This window comes from Channa argus, chromosome 18 (genome assembly GCF_033026475.1).
Source record: "Channa argus isolate prfri chromosome 18, Channa argus male v1.0, whole genome shotgun sequence".
NCBI classification, from domain to species: domain Eukaryota; kingdom Metazoa; phylum Chordata; class Actinopteri; order Anabantiformes; family Channidae; genus Channa; species Channa argus.
This window is the reverse complement of record NC_090214.1, coordinates 21,461,048-21,479,689: the sequence shown is the minus strand read 5'-3', so window position 1 is coordinate 21,479,689 and position 18,642 is coordinate 21,461,048. Positions and strand designations below refer to the sequence as shown.

The 18,642-nt window shown below is 37.9% G+C and overlaps 1 protein-coding gene across 5 annotated transcripts in view; it reads right to left on the bottom strand.

Moving 5' to 3' along the window:
- The window catches only part of LOC137103530 (solute carrier family 12 member 2-like), a 69,076-nt gene that overhangs the window by 28,245 nt on the left and 22,189 nt on the right, over positions 1 to 18,642 (bottom strand). For 4 of the 5 annotated variants that reach the window (XM_067483976.1, XM_067483974.1, XM_067483975.1 and 1 more), the window contains exons 2-14: positions 16,408 to 16,527; positions 14,502 to 14,577; positions 12,242 to 12,337; positions 8,417 to 8,556; positions 6,647 to 6,757; positions 6,195 to 6,303; positions 5,588 to 5,712; positions 5,316 to 5,400; positions 5,066 to 5,226; positions 4,869 to 4,976; positions 4,631 to 4,754; positions 4,268 to 4,369; positions 943 to 1,098 (exon numbers count right to left, since the gene is read on the bottom strand). In XM_067483976.1, the coding sequence (XP_067340077.1) occupies positions 943 to 1,098; positions 4,268 to 4,369; positions 4,631 to 4,754; positions 4,869 to 4,976; positions 5,066 to 5,226; positions 5,316 to 5,400; positions 5,588 to 5,712; positions 6,195 to 6,303; positions 6,647 to 6,757; positions 8,417 to 8,556; positions 12,242 to 12,337; positions 14,502 to 14,577; positions 16,408 to 16,527 (1,513 nt within the window). The other variant, XM_067483977.1, reaches the window with a different exon arrangement.

The following is an 18,642-nucleotide window of genomic DNA, read 5'->3' as shown; positions in this document are numbered from 1 at the left end:
CACGTTAACACCATTATCATAACATGGGTAGTTTGCTAAGGTAGCATAGTATATTACCTGGAGCACTGTGTATAAAAAAACAAAAGTATATGTGGTACATTCAGCTGAGACATTTTTAAATGTTTCATAGCATATCTTGCCATCTATCATATGCTTTCAAGTAAATTCTTTTGTTGGGAAAGTTCAAGTGTTCGTTTGCTAAGGCTCCTTTGCTATGGTAACTGGTCAATCTACAACAGAAGCTATTCGGCCACTTTGAAATAGATATTACAAGGTGTAAACTGTTATTTTCAAACTGTTGCTCAAATATTAACTTGATTATTTGAGCGCAGTTTACAGTGAAGCAAAATTACTCAAATGAGATTTCAAGCTCATATTAGTGATGCCCTGATCCCACTTATTTACATTTGAGTACTCAGGATACAGAGTAGCAATACAATACCAAACTCTTTTGTTTCTGAAAAAAATTCTCTTCACTCGACTGCTGTTCTGCGTGCGTTCTTCTTTCAAAACAAATATGGCTGCAACATTTACTTACACACACACACACACACACAACGAAAAGGAAAACAAATACGAACAAAGCAGAGATTTAGGGTGAGCGGACAACATGGACTGTAGAGTCTATGTAAAATAACTTTGTAAAACAAGTATAACTGTGACTAGAGTTTGCATTTGGATTTACTTTTGTCATCATCCATCTCTAAACCACAGACATTTTAAAGGCTACACATACCTGGGAGGCTAACGTGGTGCAGGTGCAGTATAGGGGAAGTTTTACGAGTTTTACACCAAAGCAGAATCAAACCCGATACCCGATACAGGCATTGGGATCAGGACATCCCTAACTCACATTAAAGCTGCTATCTGTACCATGGTTTCAGGTTTATATCTACGTCTAAGACGGCACAAATTGTTTCAGTTTGATACAATACCACTCACCTGGCTTCTTGTAGCTGACGTAAATATAGAGACCCAGAACAATGACGTTGGTGAGGAGAGCGGCCCACCAGTTGATAACAAACATCACCACACAGCAGAGTACGGCCCCACCAAGAGAAACCCACATGTTGTAGTACTTGAAGCTGGGACGCCATCCTGGAGACCCCATGAAGACAAGTAATGACAGTGTCACAGAAAGCAGAAGACATTTAATGTACGTATTTTAATACAGACTAATCGTGTTAGTCACATTCTATATTTTTTTTAATATATATATATATATATATATATATATATATATATATATATATATATATATATATATATATAATATATATATATATATATATATATATATATATATATATATATATATATATATATATATATATATATATTTTTTTTTTTTTTTAAATTAATACGTTTGTAAAACCCAGGAAATGAACTTTATATTAAGGTCTGATTTGTCAATACCTCCTTGACTGGGACCAAAGTAAGTCAGACCAACATATTAAAACATTAACAATCTGGATAACAAAAGAAAACATTTGCAGTCATCTTCATCATAAACATCTTTTTAACATATTAAATGTTGCTATTAAGTATGAATAAAGCTGAAGTTGGATATGTGCTTGGGTTAAAGAATGGGAGTTAGCAGCCTGTTAGACTGGAGACCAGATGGTTAAATTAGCTATTAGGGGCCATATTTATTTATTGAATAATTAGCTACCACACTAGACTAGTGGGATTTTAGTAATGGAATACAGTTCAACAGTGTGTAGTTACACAATGACAGTCTAAGACAAACCACAGGACATAAAGGGTACATTGACGGTAATGTTCTTCTCAGGGGTTTTACATATCCCCCAAAGTAAGGAGAGATTGGCCCTAACGGGAATATTGAATGGGGTTTATAGTGTGCGGTTGTGGAGGCATTAAAATCCATTACTGAATGTCTAAATTACTGCTGGCCCCTAGTCATGTACCATTTAAGTCCATGTAATTATATGACCTGTTTGGAGGAATTAGAAGCAGATAAAGAATCAGTACCTGAAGTTCTGCTAGAGCGTTGGTATTGAGGAAGGAAAAAAGAATAGAACTGAATATAAAAATAAACTATATACATTTCATTCAGCAGTTTAGAGGGAAGTTCACCTAAGTATTTTCTCACTTACCTATTGTGGTAATGGTTTGATGTCCATGTTGTGAGATACTAGCTATGACTGAGACTTTTGCTTCTATCCCAATGCTGGGAAGAGAATGAACTCTTATTCTCAGGTTTCCCTGACTTATAATAATAATTTAACTGTTAATAATAATAATAATAATAATAATAATAATAATAATAATAATAATTCAGCAATTAAATCTAAATCTAATCTAAATCTCTATAGAACCTATAGAATTAGGTTAAAAAAAAGACCCTTTAACCTAATCGTTTTTTGATGCATTCTCAGGTATAGCTTTCTACATGTGTAAATAACAAACTAAGACCATTAGTTATAATAATAACCCATAACAATATTACACAAAATTTAGACCAGTCAGGTATTTGTCACCCCCCTGATTCTTTTTTAAGTAACACAGTTTGGACAAAGGACAGCCCTTGGGGAGGCAGCGTCTCCCATTTCACAATTATTAAGGCCCCTGGGCTCTAAACACTGCTTTAGAACTTTAGAGAGCGTTTTCTACCCTTGTCCTGATATCTGCCTCAAAATGTTGATCACAGAGGATGATTGATAATCAAAGAGCTTGGAAAGAGAAAAACAACTGGCACACGCTGATAATTTGTTGCTTTTACAGTGCAAAGAAACTAGACAGATGAACACCCAATAGTTTTAAATCTTAGAGTCTCCAAAGAGTTCATTAGTTAGTGTTTTTGCCAGATCACAAGACTTCAAAATATAATAAATAATAATAATAAATAATCACCCATTTCAAATTACAACACAATAAAATACGTAAAAAGTGATGGGTCTGGATAAGTGTTTTTACATAAAATCTGAACTGATATTCCTAAAGCTCAGGATACACAGAACTAGATCATTTGAGTCAAGACAACTTATTCCTTTTGTCCTTTTTTTTTTGGACACATTGAGTTCAGCCTGTCTGAACATCGACGTACGTACAGAATCCTTCATCTGTAGAGTAAAGGCCATGACACATCATCAGGCTGGCAGTGAGCATTTGTCGCCCTCCCATCAGTAAGGAAGGCAGCTCTAATTTGAAGGGTTACCCAATTGGTACATGCAAAGAAACCAGTCCGAATCTACAATCACTGGCCACTTTATTAGGTACACCTTTATCTAGTAAAGGGATACACCCCATCTTGCCTTCAGAACTGTCTTAATTCTTCGCGGCATAGATTCATTAGGGTGTCGGAAAGATTTCTCAATGTTTGTACACACTGACATGACAGCATCTTGCAGTTGCTGCAGATTTGTCAGCTGCACATGATGCAAATTCCCCATTCTACCATGTCCCAAAGGTGCTCTACTGGATTGAGATCTGGTGACTGGAGGCCACTTGAGTACAGTAAACTCATTGTCATAGTCAAGAAACCGGGTTGAGATCATTTTAGCTCTTTAATATGACACATTATCCTGCTGGATGTAGCCATCACAAGATAGGTGTTGTGCATTTAGAGACACTCTTCTGCAAACCTCAGTTGTAATAAGCAGATATTTGAGTTACTGCTGCTTTTCTATCAGCTCAAACCAATCTGATCATTCTTCTTAGACCTCAGGTATCAACAGGGTATCAACAGAGAACTCCCACTAACTGAATATTTTCTCTTTTTCAGACAATTCTCTGTAAACCCTAGTTCAGATTGTCTTGACCACATCTACATGACTAAATGCATTGAGTTGCTACCATGTTATTTGTATGCATTATCATCTATTCTTTGAATCTACCTACTTACCTTTATACCTATCACCACATTAATCAATGCCTGGATAGAAAATAAGGAAAGTCATGTAAAGGATCATCTGACTGCTTCTGCAGCACATCAAGAAAACACACATTAATTCTACCTCAGATGTTCTGATATGACCAGTCTTGTGATGTGTCAAACACTGGCTCTAAGCTCTTTGCAGGAACTCTACAGCCAGCCTCTCAGGACACATCAAAGTGTTTTAGGTAATTCCTTTTAAAAAGCCATCATTTCCCATCAAAATTCCTGTTAAACGCCATACTAATCTTGACTCAGTGGAACTGCTCACTTAAAAAAATGAAAATTAAAAAAAAAATAAATCTGATAAGCAGCATCTCTTATGGCAAGTTCATTATCATTATTTTACTTGTTTCGAGAACTTGATCTTACCTGGTGAGTTAGCTAGTGAGGCGTGGAACACAGAGAAGTTGATCAAAGCATAGGATGCCAAGAAAAAGTTGGAGATGATGGGGGCAATAGTATTCAGCTCAGCTGCAATAGTAAAACAGTCAATTCACAATGGGGGAAAAATAAATAAATAACACACACAAATATTTTCTTCTGAATACAAGTATGTGATTTGATACTAATTGAAACCAAAATTGCTCCATTTTTCACTATACGGTGGAGTGTAACAAACACTGCAGCCTCGAGGCTTTTGAGTACCTAGTCTTATTTAAATAAAATTGACTGTGAATTCATACAATAATGCCTAATACCCAGAGTAGAAATAAGCAGTGTGTGCAGTCATACCAATGAGGATGAAGGCCAGAGCAATACCGAAGGTCAGAATATAGCCTCGGAGGGGCTCATTGTTCTTGCCGTAGCCTTTTGCAAACAAACTCAGGCCAGGATAGATATTGTCTTTACATAAAGCCTGTGGAAACAGAAAACAACTTGCGATTTTAGAGGTTTAATTGTTCATAATGCAAAACTGAGCCTTAACAGCAATCCTAATGGATACCTAGATGTAGATTAGGTTAGCTTTTACCTGAAAAACTTTAGGTGCACTGACTAAAGAGGCCAAGGCTGATGACAGAGTGGCAGAGAAGATTCCAGCAGTAATGATGGGCCCAAAACCAGAAACCAGACGCATCATCTAAAGAATAAACAGACATTGAATTTTGACTTTTATGCATAACAACCACATATGTCTCATATTATTCGAAAACTCATCTTTCTTGGTACCTGGAGGTCATTATGGAGTCCAAAGCGGCAGCCATCTTTTTCACTTTTACAAGTAACAAAGTCGTAGCCAAATTTGCAGGCAGCATCTGTGCAGTTCATCATGAACTGAGAACTAACAGTGTCATTCACATTCCCACTAGCATCCCTCACGATACAGGCACCTAGCAGTATAAAAGTATGATGTACATATTAAAACTACTTACAAAATAAAATCAACAAAGAATATAATCAATGGTACATTTGACTGCACCTGCTGAAACAGCAACACCCAGGTAGACTAGTCCTGTGATCAATATGGCCAGAAGGGTCCCTCTGGGAATAGCTAGCTGTGGGTCCTGCAACAAACCATCACAACACAGACTTAAGATAACAAGAAATTAATAACTCAGACCTTTTAATGCAAACTAACATAGGTCCTTTAGATGATGTCACTAATAGTCTCACTGCCACCAGTCTGTCAGCAGTTCACAGTAGTACACCAGTGGGAGTGCCTTTTTTGTTTGATAATTATATAGGACTTACAGCAAGGTCTCCTGAAATGTTGGCTCCAGCCAGAATCCCAGTGGCTGCAGGAAAGAAGATGGCAAATACAGAGAAGAACGTCTGGTCTCGGAAGTCCGGACCCATGTTCTCCCACATGATAGAGCCTATTAAAAAAAACAAACAAAAAAACAAACTTAAAAAGCCGGACCTGCCAAAACTGCTTGTGCTGGGGACATACCTGGGTCTCTGACAGTCCGGGTAACACACTTGACAGCACATTTGGAGATAGGAAAACTCCAAAATCCTGCGTCATCTTGTGGCAAAACAAATATGGTGGCGAACGGGAACTTTGACTTTGTAACGCAGCAATTTGTACGTAAAAGGACCAAAGCCCCCCAAAAAACAAAAACAAAATCATGGATATAGTTGTGATGTCATCTGTCATCAATACTGGTCCTGGCACTGACCAGGACAAACTAGGTCCAAGCAGTTGTCACAGGTGAATCACATCCATAAATGCCGTACAATCATTAAGTGTGTGCCACACTTTCAGCTTTAATTAATTAATTTATTTATTAAATAATTTAATTAAATAATTAATTTTTGCCTTAAAACAAATGTGACTTGGGATAAGGGTGTGTCATACCGTCATAGCCAAAGAAGCCCAAAGACTCCTTCGACTTAATAGGAATGAAGGATCCAATGAAAAAGTTGATGATGGCTGCAATGAGGACCACGAGCAAGAAGATCTGGGCCTACATGAAATTAACCAAAGCATTAGTAATCACTTTTCTCTGAAACCAATGTATCAATCATTCATACTGTGCACCGATCGCCCTCAACATTAAGACAACTTGCTGGTTTTAATATTAAAATATTATGTTTTTTGTAAAAATATTATGAACTAATAAATTCATATACATTTTATATCTGTCAGCACATCAAGTGGTTAATCAGCTCCAATGTTACCAACAGTAATTAATTACTGTACATGTTTTTCTATAATGACCATAATCAATTCTTGCCTACCCTGGTTCTCCATGACATTAGCAAGTGCAATTGTTTTTTTGCTGTCAGTTTATCAGATCCTGTTCATACCTTGGCCTCCCATTCCATTCCTGCCACAGAGATGCCCAGTAGAAGTATTACAGTGATGGTGCCGACGATTCGGATATCATTAGTTTGATCCATCATGATGGCATCTACACCCTGAGGCAGCACAAAGTGTCATTAGGAACAATACACCTTGCAAATATGGAAGTTCTTTTACAAAATAAAATAGTTTAGACTAAAGCTAACAGCTTACAGATGAACTACAGCAGTTACTGCTTTGCATATGTCCACAACATTTGATGCTTCAATATTGAAAGACTGATTTATTTGGGCCTAAAAATCTCAGATATAACCTGGAATCAGCTCCCAGTTCAGATTCCAGAAGCAGACACCCTCTTTACTTTTAAGTCTAGGCTTAAAACCTTTCTGTCTGATAAAGCTTATACTTAGTTATAGTTAGGCTGCTATAGGCTTAGACTGCTGGGGGACCCACCCCCCGATGCACTGAGCTCCTTTCCTCCTCTTGTCCCGCCCTCTCTTCATACCTCACCCCACATTTATTTGTCACCATGGTACAACATTAACTTTGTGTGTTTTCCCCGTAGTTGTCCATCTCCTTCTTTGTCCCTCTCTCTGTCCCTTTCTGCAGGTGTCCCCAGCTTTGGACCTGTGTGTTTTCCAGTGCACAGCTACTGGTCCTACCAACCTGCCCAGTGTTTTGTTGTTGCTTGTTGTTGCTCTTTTCTTTTCTCCTTCCACTTCCTACTCACCCCAACCAGACAAGACAGTTGTCCACCCAGCCTTAACCTGGTTTTTCTGGAGGTGTCTTACGTTAAAATTGAGTTTTTGCTCTCCCCTGTTGCCTAGCGCTTGCTTAAGGGGGATTCATTGGGGGTTTTGCTACACATCTTTATAGTCTTGACTTTATTATGTAAAGTGCCCTGAGATGACTCTGATGCAATCTGTAACTATATAAATAAAGTTGAATTGTAAAAATTTAAAATAACACAATTTTATTCCCTTTGTTCATTTGAAGACAAAGCATCAAAACATGGTACTTTCAAGGTGAATATAGGAGAAAAAGTCATCATCCATCATTCAAACCAATTATCCTGTTTTAGGGTGCAGGGAGCGCTGAAGAATATCACAGCTGTCACTAAACGAGTAGCAGGGTAAATCCTGTACAGGTTACTAGGCCATCGTAGGGCCACACAGAGACAGACAACCCAACAGGCAATATAGACGCACCAATTAACCTAATTTCCTGTCTTTGGTCCATGGTAGCACCTAAAGAATATGCAAACTTCCACTACTTACCACTCTTCTAAATTATGTGAAAAAAAATTATTAAAAAATCTAAGTGTGGCTTCAAAAGTCAGAAAGTTGGTGGCTATTATCAATCCAACCCTCTGTTTTTCCTTAGACAATGCTTCTGTGCTGAGATGCAGTGGACGTAAATCTACTTCACATCTTTTGGTTTACATTAGCTTTCAAACGGAATATTCCTGCATGGGCGGTGGTACAATGGTTAGTACTGCAGTCTCACAACAAGAAAGTTCTTTTTAGAGCATTTCAGTGAAAAGATAGAAAATTCAGTTACATTAGTTTAACTGAAGAATATAAACTGCTCAAAAGTTGTGAATGTGAAGGCTGCACAGTACTGGAAAAACTTGATATAAGCATTGCGATACATGATATTCTGCGATACATATAATGATTTCTAACCATTAAACTCCGATATAGCATCATGGGCCACAGACAAGACACACAACGGTGATCACTAACTGTATGCTACAACAAGGCAGAGAGACTTACAGCAAGAAGTTCCACAACTGTTTCAGCAAAGCCCACTACATACATGGCTACAGCCACTGCATTGGCGAAGGCAAAGATCAGACCAATAGATCCTCCAAATTCTGGGCCCAGACTCCTTGATATTAAATAATATGCTCCACCTAAAGGGAGAAGGACATTGACAAGATATTAATTTTACTGTTGTGTAGAACTATAACACATACATTTTATGGTTTTACTGTAATTTAATTTACTTAGTTTTTACATGTTGTAATACAACACTGCAAACCTTGCAGTAGACAATATTTAACCGGAAAATAACTGTAAGAAGCCATTGAGTTACTGAAGAGCAAAGGCCACTTTATACTTTGCTGGAACTACTGTAGCTGGTAACAAATGTTGAACAAGCAGGTCAAAAATCTAAAATGTTTATACCTAATATATAAATTATACCCAACCTACAATGCAAAGTGGAATGAAAAGACAATTGTGGTGGACAGAGAAAGGAGGAGGGGATGGGTCGGGGGAGATCCAGAAATGATCAGACACAGATCCCCTGTAATCCTGTGGGGTAAGGGTTTCCAAAATTGGGGCAACTTTGCTGCAGGAGGTAGCGCAGTTGTCCACCAATCCCATAGTTGTTGGTTTGATCCCCGGCTCCTCGGCTCACATGTCAAAGTGTCCTTGAGCAAGACACTGAACCCCAACTTAGTTGCTCTAAGTGAGTGTTGGCCAGCTGCATAGCGGCTCCCCCAACGGTGTGTGCGTGTGTGTGTGTGTGTGTGTGTGTGTGATTGTGAGTATGAATGGGTGAATAAGAAGCAGTGTAAAGCGCTTTGAGTACCACTAGGCAGAAAAGCTCTATGTAACTGCAGACATTAGCGGCTGTAGCTCAGTTGGTAAGGCAGTTGTTCCCGTGCAAGTCCTCAGTCACAGCTCTCTTAATACACACAGTCTCAAACAATGGAGGTGTGGTAGGATGCAATTTGATGAGAACACAACCTCAAAATAACATTTCAGTGCTGCCCACTGTGAGTCACAGACATCCCCATGATATGAGGAAGCTGAGAGGACTTTATGCAAATGTGCCCTCTCACACAGAAGTGAAGCTATAAAGAGAACAAGTCACTTTCACTTTACTTCAATCCGTCGAGGCACAATTCTGTTCTAAATACTGCCGCAATGTGCAAAGGTCCATTTTTATTTGTCTCTGGTTAGGTTGTTTTTTTTGTTTGTTTGTTTTTTTTAAAGAATGCTTATGCAACCTGCAAAATAGAGGATCATAACTAAAAAAAGTGTTAAATTTAACAACTTGAATTTAGAGCTGCGCTGGTCATGTACTTTTTAGCTTTAAATTTGATACACCTAACTTTTGAGCAGCAACTGGATTCAAACACTGAAAGTCCTGGTTAAAAAATATAATTCATGGTAAAGTTAATGACCAGATATCATTAAATGACACAAGTCTTAATAAAAAAATCTACACTTCCCAAAACACAGATGACCTATAATTTGCACTGTTCCAGCACACGTCCAGATGACAGGGGTCTGGTAGATCAATGGGTAGAGCAGCAAAATGGCATGCAGTAGTCGGCGGGATTAAATCCGAGCCTACCTGAGAGACGCACTCAGTGCTAGCTACCCAAACAATACCCATAATGTGAACAGTTTATTTAAAATTTCTGCAAATGTATTTAAAAAAATAAAACAAATCACATGTACATATTTTTCATGGCCTTAGCCATGACACTCAAAATTAAGCTCTGGTGGAACCTGTTTCCACTGATCATCCTTGAGATGTTTCTACAACTTGATTGGAGTCCACCTGGGGGAAATTCAGTTGATTGGACATGATTTGGAAAAGCATACACCGATCTATATAAGGTCCCACAGTTAACGGTGCATGTCAGAGCACAAACCAAGCCATGAAAGCCAAGGCATTTCCTGTAGACCTCCGAGACAGCATTGTATCGAGGCACAGATGTAGGGAAGGGTACAGGAAAAAATTCTGCAGCATGAAGGTCCTAAAGATCACAGTGGCCTCCATCATCTTTAAATTTAAGAAGAACCACCAGGACTCTTCCTAGAGCGGGCGGGCCAGCCAAACTAAGCAATCAAGAGAGAAGAGCCTTAGTCAGAGAGAGGACCAAAAATCCAATGGTCACTCTGAAAGAGCTCCAGCGTTTCTCTATGGAGAGAAGAGAACATTCCAGAAGAACGACCATCTCTGCAGCACTACACCATTCAGGGCGCTATGGTGGAGTGGCCAGACAGAAACCACTCCTCAGTAAAAGGCACATGACAGCCCATCTGAAGGATTCTCAGAGCATGGGAAACAAAATTCTCTGATCTGATGAAACAAAGATTGAACTCTTTGGATTGAATGCCAAGTGTTATGTCTGGAGGAAACCAGGCACCGCTCACAACCTGGCCAATACCATCCCTGCACTAAAGCATGGTGGTGGCAGCATCATGCTGTGGGGATGTTTTTAGCGGCAGGAACTAGAAAAATAATCAGGATGGAAGGAAAAAAGAATCCAGCAATGTACAGAGACCTCCTTGATGGAAACCTGTTCCAAAAGCGCTCTGGACCTCAGACTTTGGCAATGGTTCATTTTTGACTTGAACCCAATTTAACATCTCTGGAGAGATCTACAAATCGCTGTGCATCGATGCTCCCCATCCAACCTGATGGAGCTTGAGAGGCACTGCAAAGAAGAATGGGAGAAGCTGCCCAAAAATTGTTGTGCCTAGCTTGTAGCATCATACTCAAAAAGAAAAAGTTAAGCGCTGGGAATACGTTCTGGATGCACTGTATGTGCAATGATGTATGTGCAATGACAATAAAGATTGTTGTTCCAGTAATAGATCCATGAACAACATGAAGAGAGGAAATATCCATCCCAACTACAAACCTGACACACAGTCATCATTTTCCTTCTTCCTTATCAAACTAGTGGACACCTTTAGCTCACAAAATGTTGCATCCCCTCGTGATCTCAGGGGGCTAAAACACATATGTATAAATACTTAAAATCTGGTTCAGCAGGTTTCTCCCAACCTGGTGCCAATGACAAAAGAAAGAGATAGAGAGACTGTAAAGACTTGATGTGAGTAAGTGTGTACAATAATTGTGGAGACTTGTATGTAATTAATTCCCTTTTTGTGAATTGTGTTATCCCACACACTCCTGGTGAAACACTAAGTCCAACGGGTCATCTTGTTCACACCGACTAAACCAAAGATAATCATGTTCCAGAGTAGGTCTGCGATTGCAGGTATGTTTCCAGCTCAACAAGACTAAAAAAAAAAAAAAAAAAAAAAAAAAAAACACCTCAAATGTCAATAATATTAAGTCAATAATATTAAGTCAACATTATAAACTGTATTACATAGATGAATATGATATGGAAATAACACAGACACTAGTTTTGCCTGTCTTGAAAACAAAAATTTCAGTATGAATAAACAGTTATTGAACAATGCTTAATCCACTAACTTAGGAATGTGTTAATGTCCATGTCAGACCACCCATTCCACTACTGCTTCTATTCACTTCAAAAAAATTCTTGAATTTCTTCTCTCGCTGTGACAGATGTGTGTTTAACCCTTCATTCACCTGACAAATGCTACAGTGTGATGGGTGATTGATGGCTGGTCACGCTGGTTAACATCACACTATAGATAGATTACCTTGTTTCATCCCAAACAGCAGGAAGAGATCATTTGTTTCATGAGAGCCCTGCTGCTTCGCAGGAGGGTTCAAGTCAGTCACTGGTGTTTCTGTCACATATTCTTTTGTGGCCATAGACGGCCTTTCATTCTACAGAACCAAGTGATGCATACCTCCTCGTACAAAGCCATTGGTGGCAATGGCAGAGGTGGAGAGGCCAGTTATGGTCGTCACTACTGTAGCCATGGCAACGATCAAACAGGAGAGAGCTGCAGAAGAAAGCACAGTATGAGCTTCACAAATCTCTTGAATAAACAGAATGTGCAACACTTAACAGTTTTCTACCAGGCCTTCTAATCACTCAAGGCCCTGTGAAAAATAACAGCAGTGAAGTTGACCACACGTGTCACTGTGGGCTGAAATTTCACATCAAAGTGGAGGATAATCAACAAAGCGCTGGGGGTCAGGACATTATGTCGTGCGTCAAGTAAGACAGTCACTATTGCGCAGGGCCTTAAATGAGCACTCAGAGAGCACCAACATGGCAGTAAACATGGGCTGTGTGCCGCACAGCTTGGTAACTTTTCTGGACTGTGAGGCTTGAATTTATTATTAGGTACGTGCAGTCTTTGTCACTGCAAAGTAAAAATATGGCTGTGTATCAAACAGACTGGCTGACTCTCTGTAGCATGGATCACCATACATCATTTAGAAGTTAGTATCAAAATGACTAAAGGGCAAGACAAAAAAGGTCCATTTACACAAATTAAGAGAATCTTTGCAGTATGTTTTCAGTGCTTCTTATCATGCAGAGTTTTGGTTTTGTGTGCCCATATTTGCAGTTTTCTCTTTCTGCCTTAAAAACAGTTTAGGTCAACTGAAAGCAATAGTTTGTAATTGTTAAATTTTTTTTGTAGTAGCTTTATCAAAATGTATCTTAATGTGGACAGACATAGGTAAATCGTCCTCCTAAGTAGGACTGACTAAAGAGCTCTGGCAGTAGCCCAGAGATAATCACTTCTAAATGTTTATAAGAGAGGCTCACTCTTCTGACCAATCAGACAGATTTAACAATGTCTGCAGCTTTTTTATTTACTATAATTTGACAACGACTAATACCTGAAGGCCCTAACAGGACCAGTATGTTCCAAAGAGTTAGACTTTTTAATTCATAGTCCATAAAATATTCCCAGGGAGAGAATATGTTTGAGAATCATTAAGGTGTGTTGTGGCAGAATTCAGACAAGCCCTTCTATTCTTCTGTCTTGTTGTATTTTTTTACCTCACCACTCCTTCATTCCTACCCTTTCAGATAGTGGAGTCATGAAAACTGAGAACGTAAGATTTACTGAGAGGAGAGAGGCCACAGTTCTTTGGAGGTTTTCCTGAAATCTTTTTTTTTTTTTTCTTCTCACTTCTTGGATTAGTCGTATTGCACTAATTTTGAAAGATCGGACCCTGGTGGAAAGGTTTACCGTTTCTTAGGTCTCCTCCATGTGTAGATAGTTTTTGTTGCTGTAGATCTGTGGAGTACACTAGTTTTAAAAATAGGTTTGTAACTCTTTCCAGACCGATTGATTTAGTTTGGTAGTAGGACATAGCAACTACGGTGGCGAATACTTATCCCATCAACCTAGTTGGTATTACTCTTTGTTTTATTGTAGATTTTGTCTAAAGATCTGGACAAGTTTAGTATGAACACTCAGAGGAGAAATCCGGAGGGGGTCTAATATTTCCTCAAACTTCAACAAACCACGGATTACACCTTTGACATATGTCTCTTCCAAGTTAATTCAATTATGAAAATCTTCCTCGAGAGACTTATTAAGGGCAATGCCATTCTTTATAGTTCTTGGCATAATAATTTTAATTGCAAAATGATTTTAGAATCAAGAAACAATCATAAATGCTCTAGGTTTGTTCTGGAATAATGAAGCGTTTTTAATAAAGTTGTCTAACATTTGCTTTGTCTGATTGTTTGTAGCCTCAATCTGCTCAAAGTGCTAAATAAAGACTGATTTAATCTGTCTGCCTCGGGGAAGGAGGGTGTTGCCTTCGATGTACTCTAATGAATTTCTGATTCCAGACTGAGGCTTTAAGCGTCTAATGTGATAACTGATTAAGACAGAAAAAATTTGAAGAATGAAACATTTTATCAAACAAGGTATCCATAAAATGTTATCACTTCCATTGCTTATGGTAAAGTGGTGATTTCCTTACAGATCTTACAGACAATCAACATGGAAGATCTACTCTTCTCTACTTGTTCCTTGTCATTGTGATTTAACAACTGTGAAAAAAACATAACTTTTTCTTGTTAGGCAACACATTTTACCACAGGCAGATTGCACACGGCTGCCAGTGTCTGAAACTAAAACTCCTCTTCATGGCAGGAGACTGTAAATATACTGAGAGGTGAAAAGCTCTACTTACCAATTCCAGCCTGACCCACGATCCATGTCATGCGGATGAAGAGCATCACACCCCAAATATTCAACATGCAGCGGACCTACATGGAGAAAGGAATGTTACTGTAGTTTACTGTGATAATTACTACAAAAAGTCTATACTGTGTATAAATGCTTAGAGGCATTCCTTCAGAAATTCAGAACAAAGCAAAACATCTTAGGTGACTTTATTTTATTTTATTTTTTTTTATCTATATTTGCATTTCAGTCAGAGCACCTACTCCTGTTATGATAAAATTAGGTTTTAAATTGGAATCAATGCATGTGTGTCATGTCAAAGTCAGTCAGATAAGTAATGTAATCATAACTGCTTATAAGGACGAGTGCTCCAACAGTTTCCTGACATCTAAATTGGCGATGTGTGTATTTTAATACGCACACCGGTGGAGAGAGAGGGAGCTTAAACAAACTGTTTCTAAAGCTACGTCACTCTGTTAGACATGTGGGGATTAGATCATTAAGAGTAAACTCTGTAAAATCTGCAGTTACACAGACATAATGGAATGCTACTAAACATTTTCTATGACATGGTTTTCAAACCAGACTGCCGTCTAAAATTAAGTTATGCTTTACATTATTGAGTATTGGTTTGTCTAAATACATGTTTTGTTAAACACTATATACAGCGCTCTGCTGGTGTGTTGTCACAAAGCACATAGAATAAAACATGACCACCAGGAAAGCTTAAATGCCCCCCCATTGGATTTGCATAGCTGAGGCCCTGAGGATGTAGTGTAAGTCTACATGCAGTTTTTCTCACTAAGAACGCTGTGAACAAGTATATTCATTCAAGTGTTAAGTGTTGAGGTTTGTCTTTCTCTACTAAATTGTAATAATTGTAAAAGGCTACAAAAATGTATTTAATCTGAATAAGTAAATGTACATATATTGAAATAATTATTGTATTTTGCCCAGTCATAAAAAGAAATTCAATATACTTGGACAAAGTCTGACTAATTTAATTATCATTTTATCTAGTAACAGAATTATATTTTATATTTCCCCGCCTTTTGTTGGAATGGAACTCAAAGTGAAAGCAAAAACGACAACCAACAACAGGGATTGTCTTTATTTCATTGATACCGATTGCTTTTATGCTGCTTACACATGTTCCATCATTGAATCAGGATCTTCTGATACTCTACTCTACTCACAAAGACATAATCTCATTTAAACTCACACACTTTATTTCTTTTGTTGAGGAGTCCCCCTCAGCTTACACAAGAGTACAGCTGATCCGGTTCTAAAACCCTGCAGGAATCCCTCCCTGCTCCTTACAGGGATCAGCTGCCATCATACTGCGAGTTTATATAAAGAAATTCTCCAACATCAGGTATCAAAAGCATTTATAACTAAGAGACAAGAAATAATACATGGTTTATATTAGAAAGGAAGTAAGGACTAGTCAAGTCAAAATAAAAGCAGGATGATATTATCCAGACACATCTTGATTTAAACCAACAAAATCCATCCTCTGCTGACCACACTTTCAGCTAAACTAAACATCTGCCAAACCCAGCTAAGCATAAAGCACATTCACATATTGTGAGGGATTTCATTCGGTTTACCACCTAACAACCAAACCACAGTAGTAATTCACACTCACCTACAAAATTCTTAACTAAGTGTCATCCACTTGCACACACAGTTTATATTTGACTGCACACTTATCACCTTTGCCCTACTTCACTGAGTGTACCACACTACTTGGACATCTGAATGAGCAATAAAATAAGAATGTAACACAAGGATCAGTTCTTGTGATATTGAAATTATTGGTTCTAATTTTAGTAAGAGTGATATGCAGAGCCCATGGCCAAACAGTCAAGTTATTTCTATATTAAATAAAGTAATGTAAAAACACGACTCACCAACACCCCTTTGATCCATCCAAACTTGACCACTCCTTTGGACTCTGCTGAGTCCTTAGCTCCAGAGTCCTCAGCTGGGGTCAGCTCATCACCATTAGCAAACCCATCCTCAAAAGGCTCCTAAAAAGCACAACAAGTAAAACCACAATTACATACAAAACATAGATAAACATTGGTTTTAATACCAGTACAATACAATACAATACAATACGTTATTGCTGCACATTTGCTCCAAATATTTGTTTGGCTTTTGTTGACCAAAGGGAGCCAGTCAGTTGCTCCACTGACTGGGATTTCTATTCTCAGTGCTAAAACTAGGACCCAATTTCCACCGAAATACCAATGAGTTACTTTGCATTGTTTCATTTAAAATCTTCATTTTATGACCAGGAAAACAAACTGTAAGATTGGTGCTTGCATATAAACAGGGCCCTAAAAGTACTTGATTATTAGAAAAAATGTCAACTATTGAATGGAAACATCCATATTGGGTTATATAATACACATGAATCATTAAATTGAATTAATGTGTCACATTCAACGATTAAAATGAGCTCTACTGTATAGGCTTAGGAATCGATAACATGTGTAACAATTTCATATTTTTATGGTCAACAGGGTTATGACTTGTATAGAAATATTTGAGGCTATAGTCAAATAAGAATGGACAAGGTCAACTTAAGCTTTAAAAAAAAAAGAAAAAAAAAGGTTTTGGAAGTAGTGTTCAAATCTACGATTCCTATTAAAATGTGCTTATTTACATTTCTTATTGTGACAGAGTGTGGATATGGATGACCTTGGATTTATGGATCCTCTTTCCCTGTGTCATTTTACAACAGCAGAAAAGAGGTGTGATGATGTACATCTAGCCTACTGTGCAGGACATGCTTACTGATCAGCAGAGATGTGTGCATGCCCTCTAACTCCACTAACATGGACAGTAATGTCTACATCCCAAGAAAGATGTACACTGACCAACTGTGCAAAATAAAATTTTTCATTGATGCGTATTATAAGGCTCCTTATAATATGAAATGTTGTAAAACAATTAGAGGATAGTGTGACACTTACTGATGGAACAGTGAATCATACAAAATGTATTTCATGAATGACCAAAGACATTTACATTACAATTACTGCTATTTCACATATTCTACTTTGCCATTTTATTGATCATTGGTAAGTTGTTTTTAAATCACATTTGTCACTCATTGCATAGATAGTTCATATTAAAAGCATTTAAGTGGCTCAAATGGCATAATACTGCCCATTGTGAGGCTTTAGTTGAAAACATCTGCACTGTTGATTTTTACTTAACATGATCTTAACTTTGAGAACCATAAAGAGATGACATGCCTTATATTTTATGGATAGAATTTATGCTGCAAAAAACCTGTAATAAATTATACAATTTTAACAATATGAGCTTTTATCCATCTATACATTTCTGTGTGCTACTATATATTTCGGAGTGTACTGTCTCCAAACTAACACAGTCTAATCCTGAGGGATACAAATGTAGTAGAAACAATAATGTAAAAAATAAAACCAGGTCTATGGTAAAAAAATGTGAATGGATCTCTGTTAACAGAGAGGTTCTGTTACAGTGGGCATATAAATAGGTGCTATAAATTATCCAAGAGTGCTCGGCCTGTGCCGTACACAAAGCTGAGCAGGGGAAGGTAGGACATGAGCTTTGCAGAGCATCACTTCACCTGGGCCATCTGTCAGTGTGAGCACCCTCCATGTGTCCCCTCAATGACTCAGCAGCTCTGCTCAGATCTGGTAGTGGCAGCTAGATGGAGTGTAGAAAGCTAAAATCCCTCTTCACATCACACTTGACCCCTGTTCAACCTTTTTTTTCTCCCCCTTACATTCTTCATTTAGAGTTTTTCTTAAAGCAAGCTTTGGTTAAAATAAGGACAATTCACACTATTCTCACAACCAAATTAAATTTATACAGCCTTTGAATAATTAATATAATTCCTAAGAGCCTCTTTGAAAAATAAAAAAATATATATTAAAAAAAATCTCTCTCTCTCTCTAAATAAAACATTTTTTTGTGTTGAATCACATTGATAAAAGCCATTCTCTTGATAAAGCACAAAGAATAAGGTTATGATCATAGAGTGTGTCGCTTAGAAGGGGTGAAACATATCTTACAGATTGCATGTGATACCTGCATCTGTTCACATCCCATTTTTAATAAAAACAAAATCACAATAGGAGGATGTA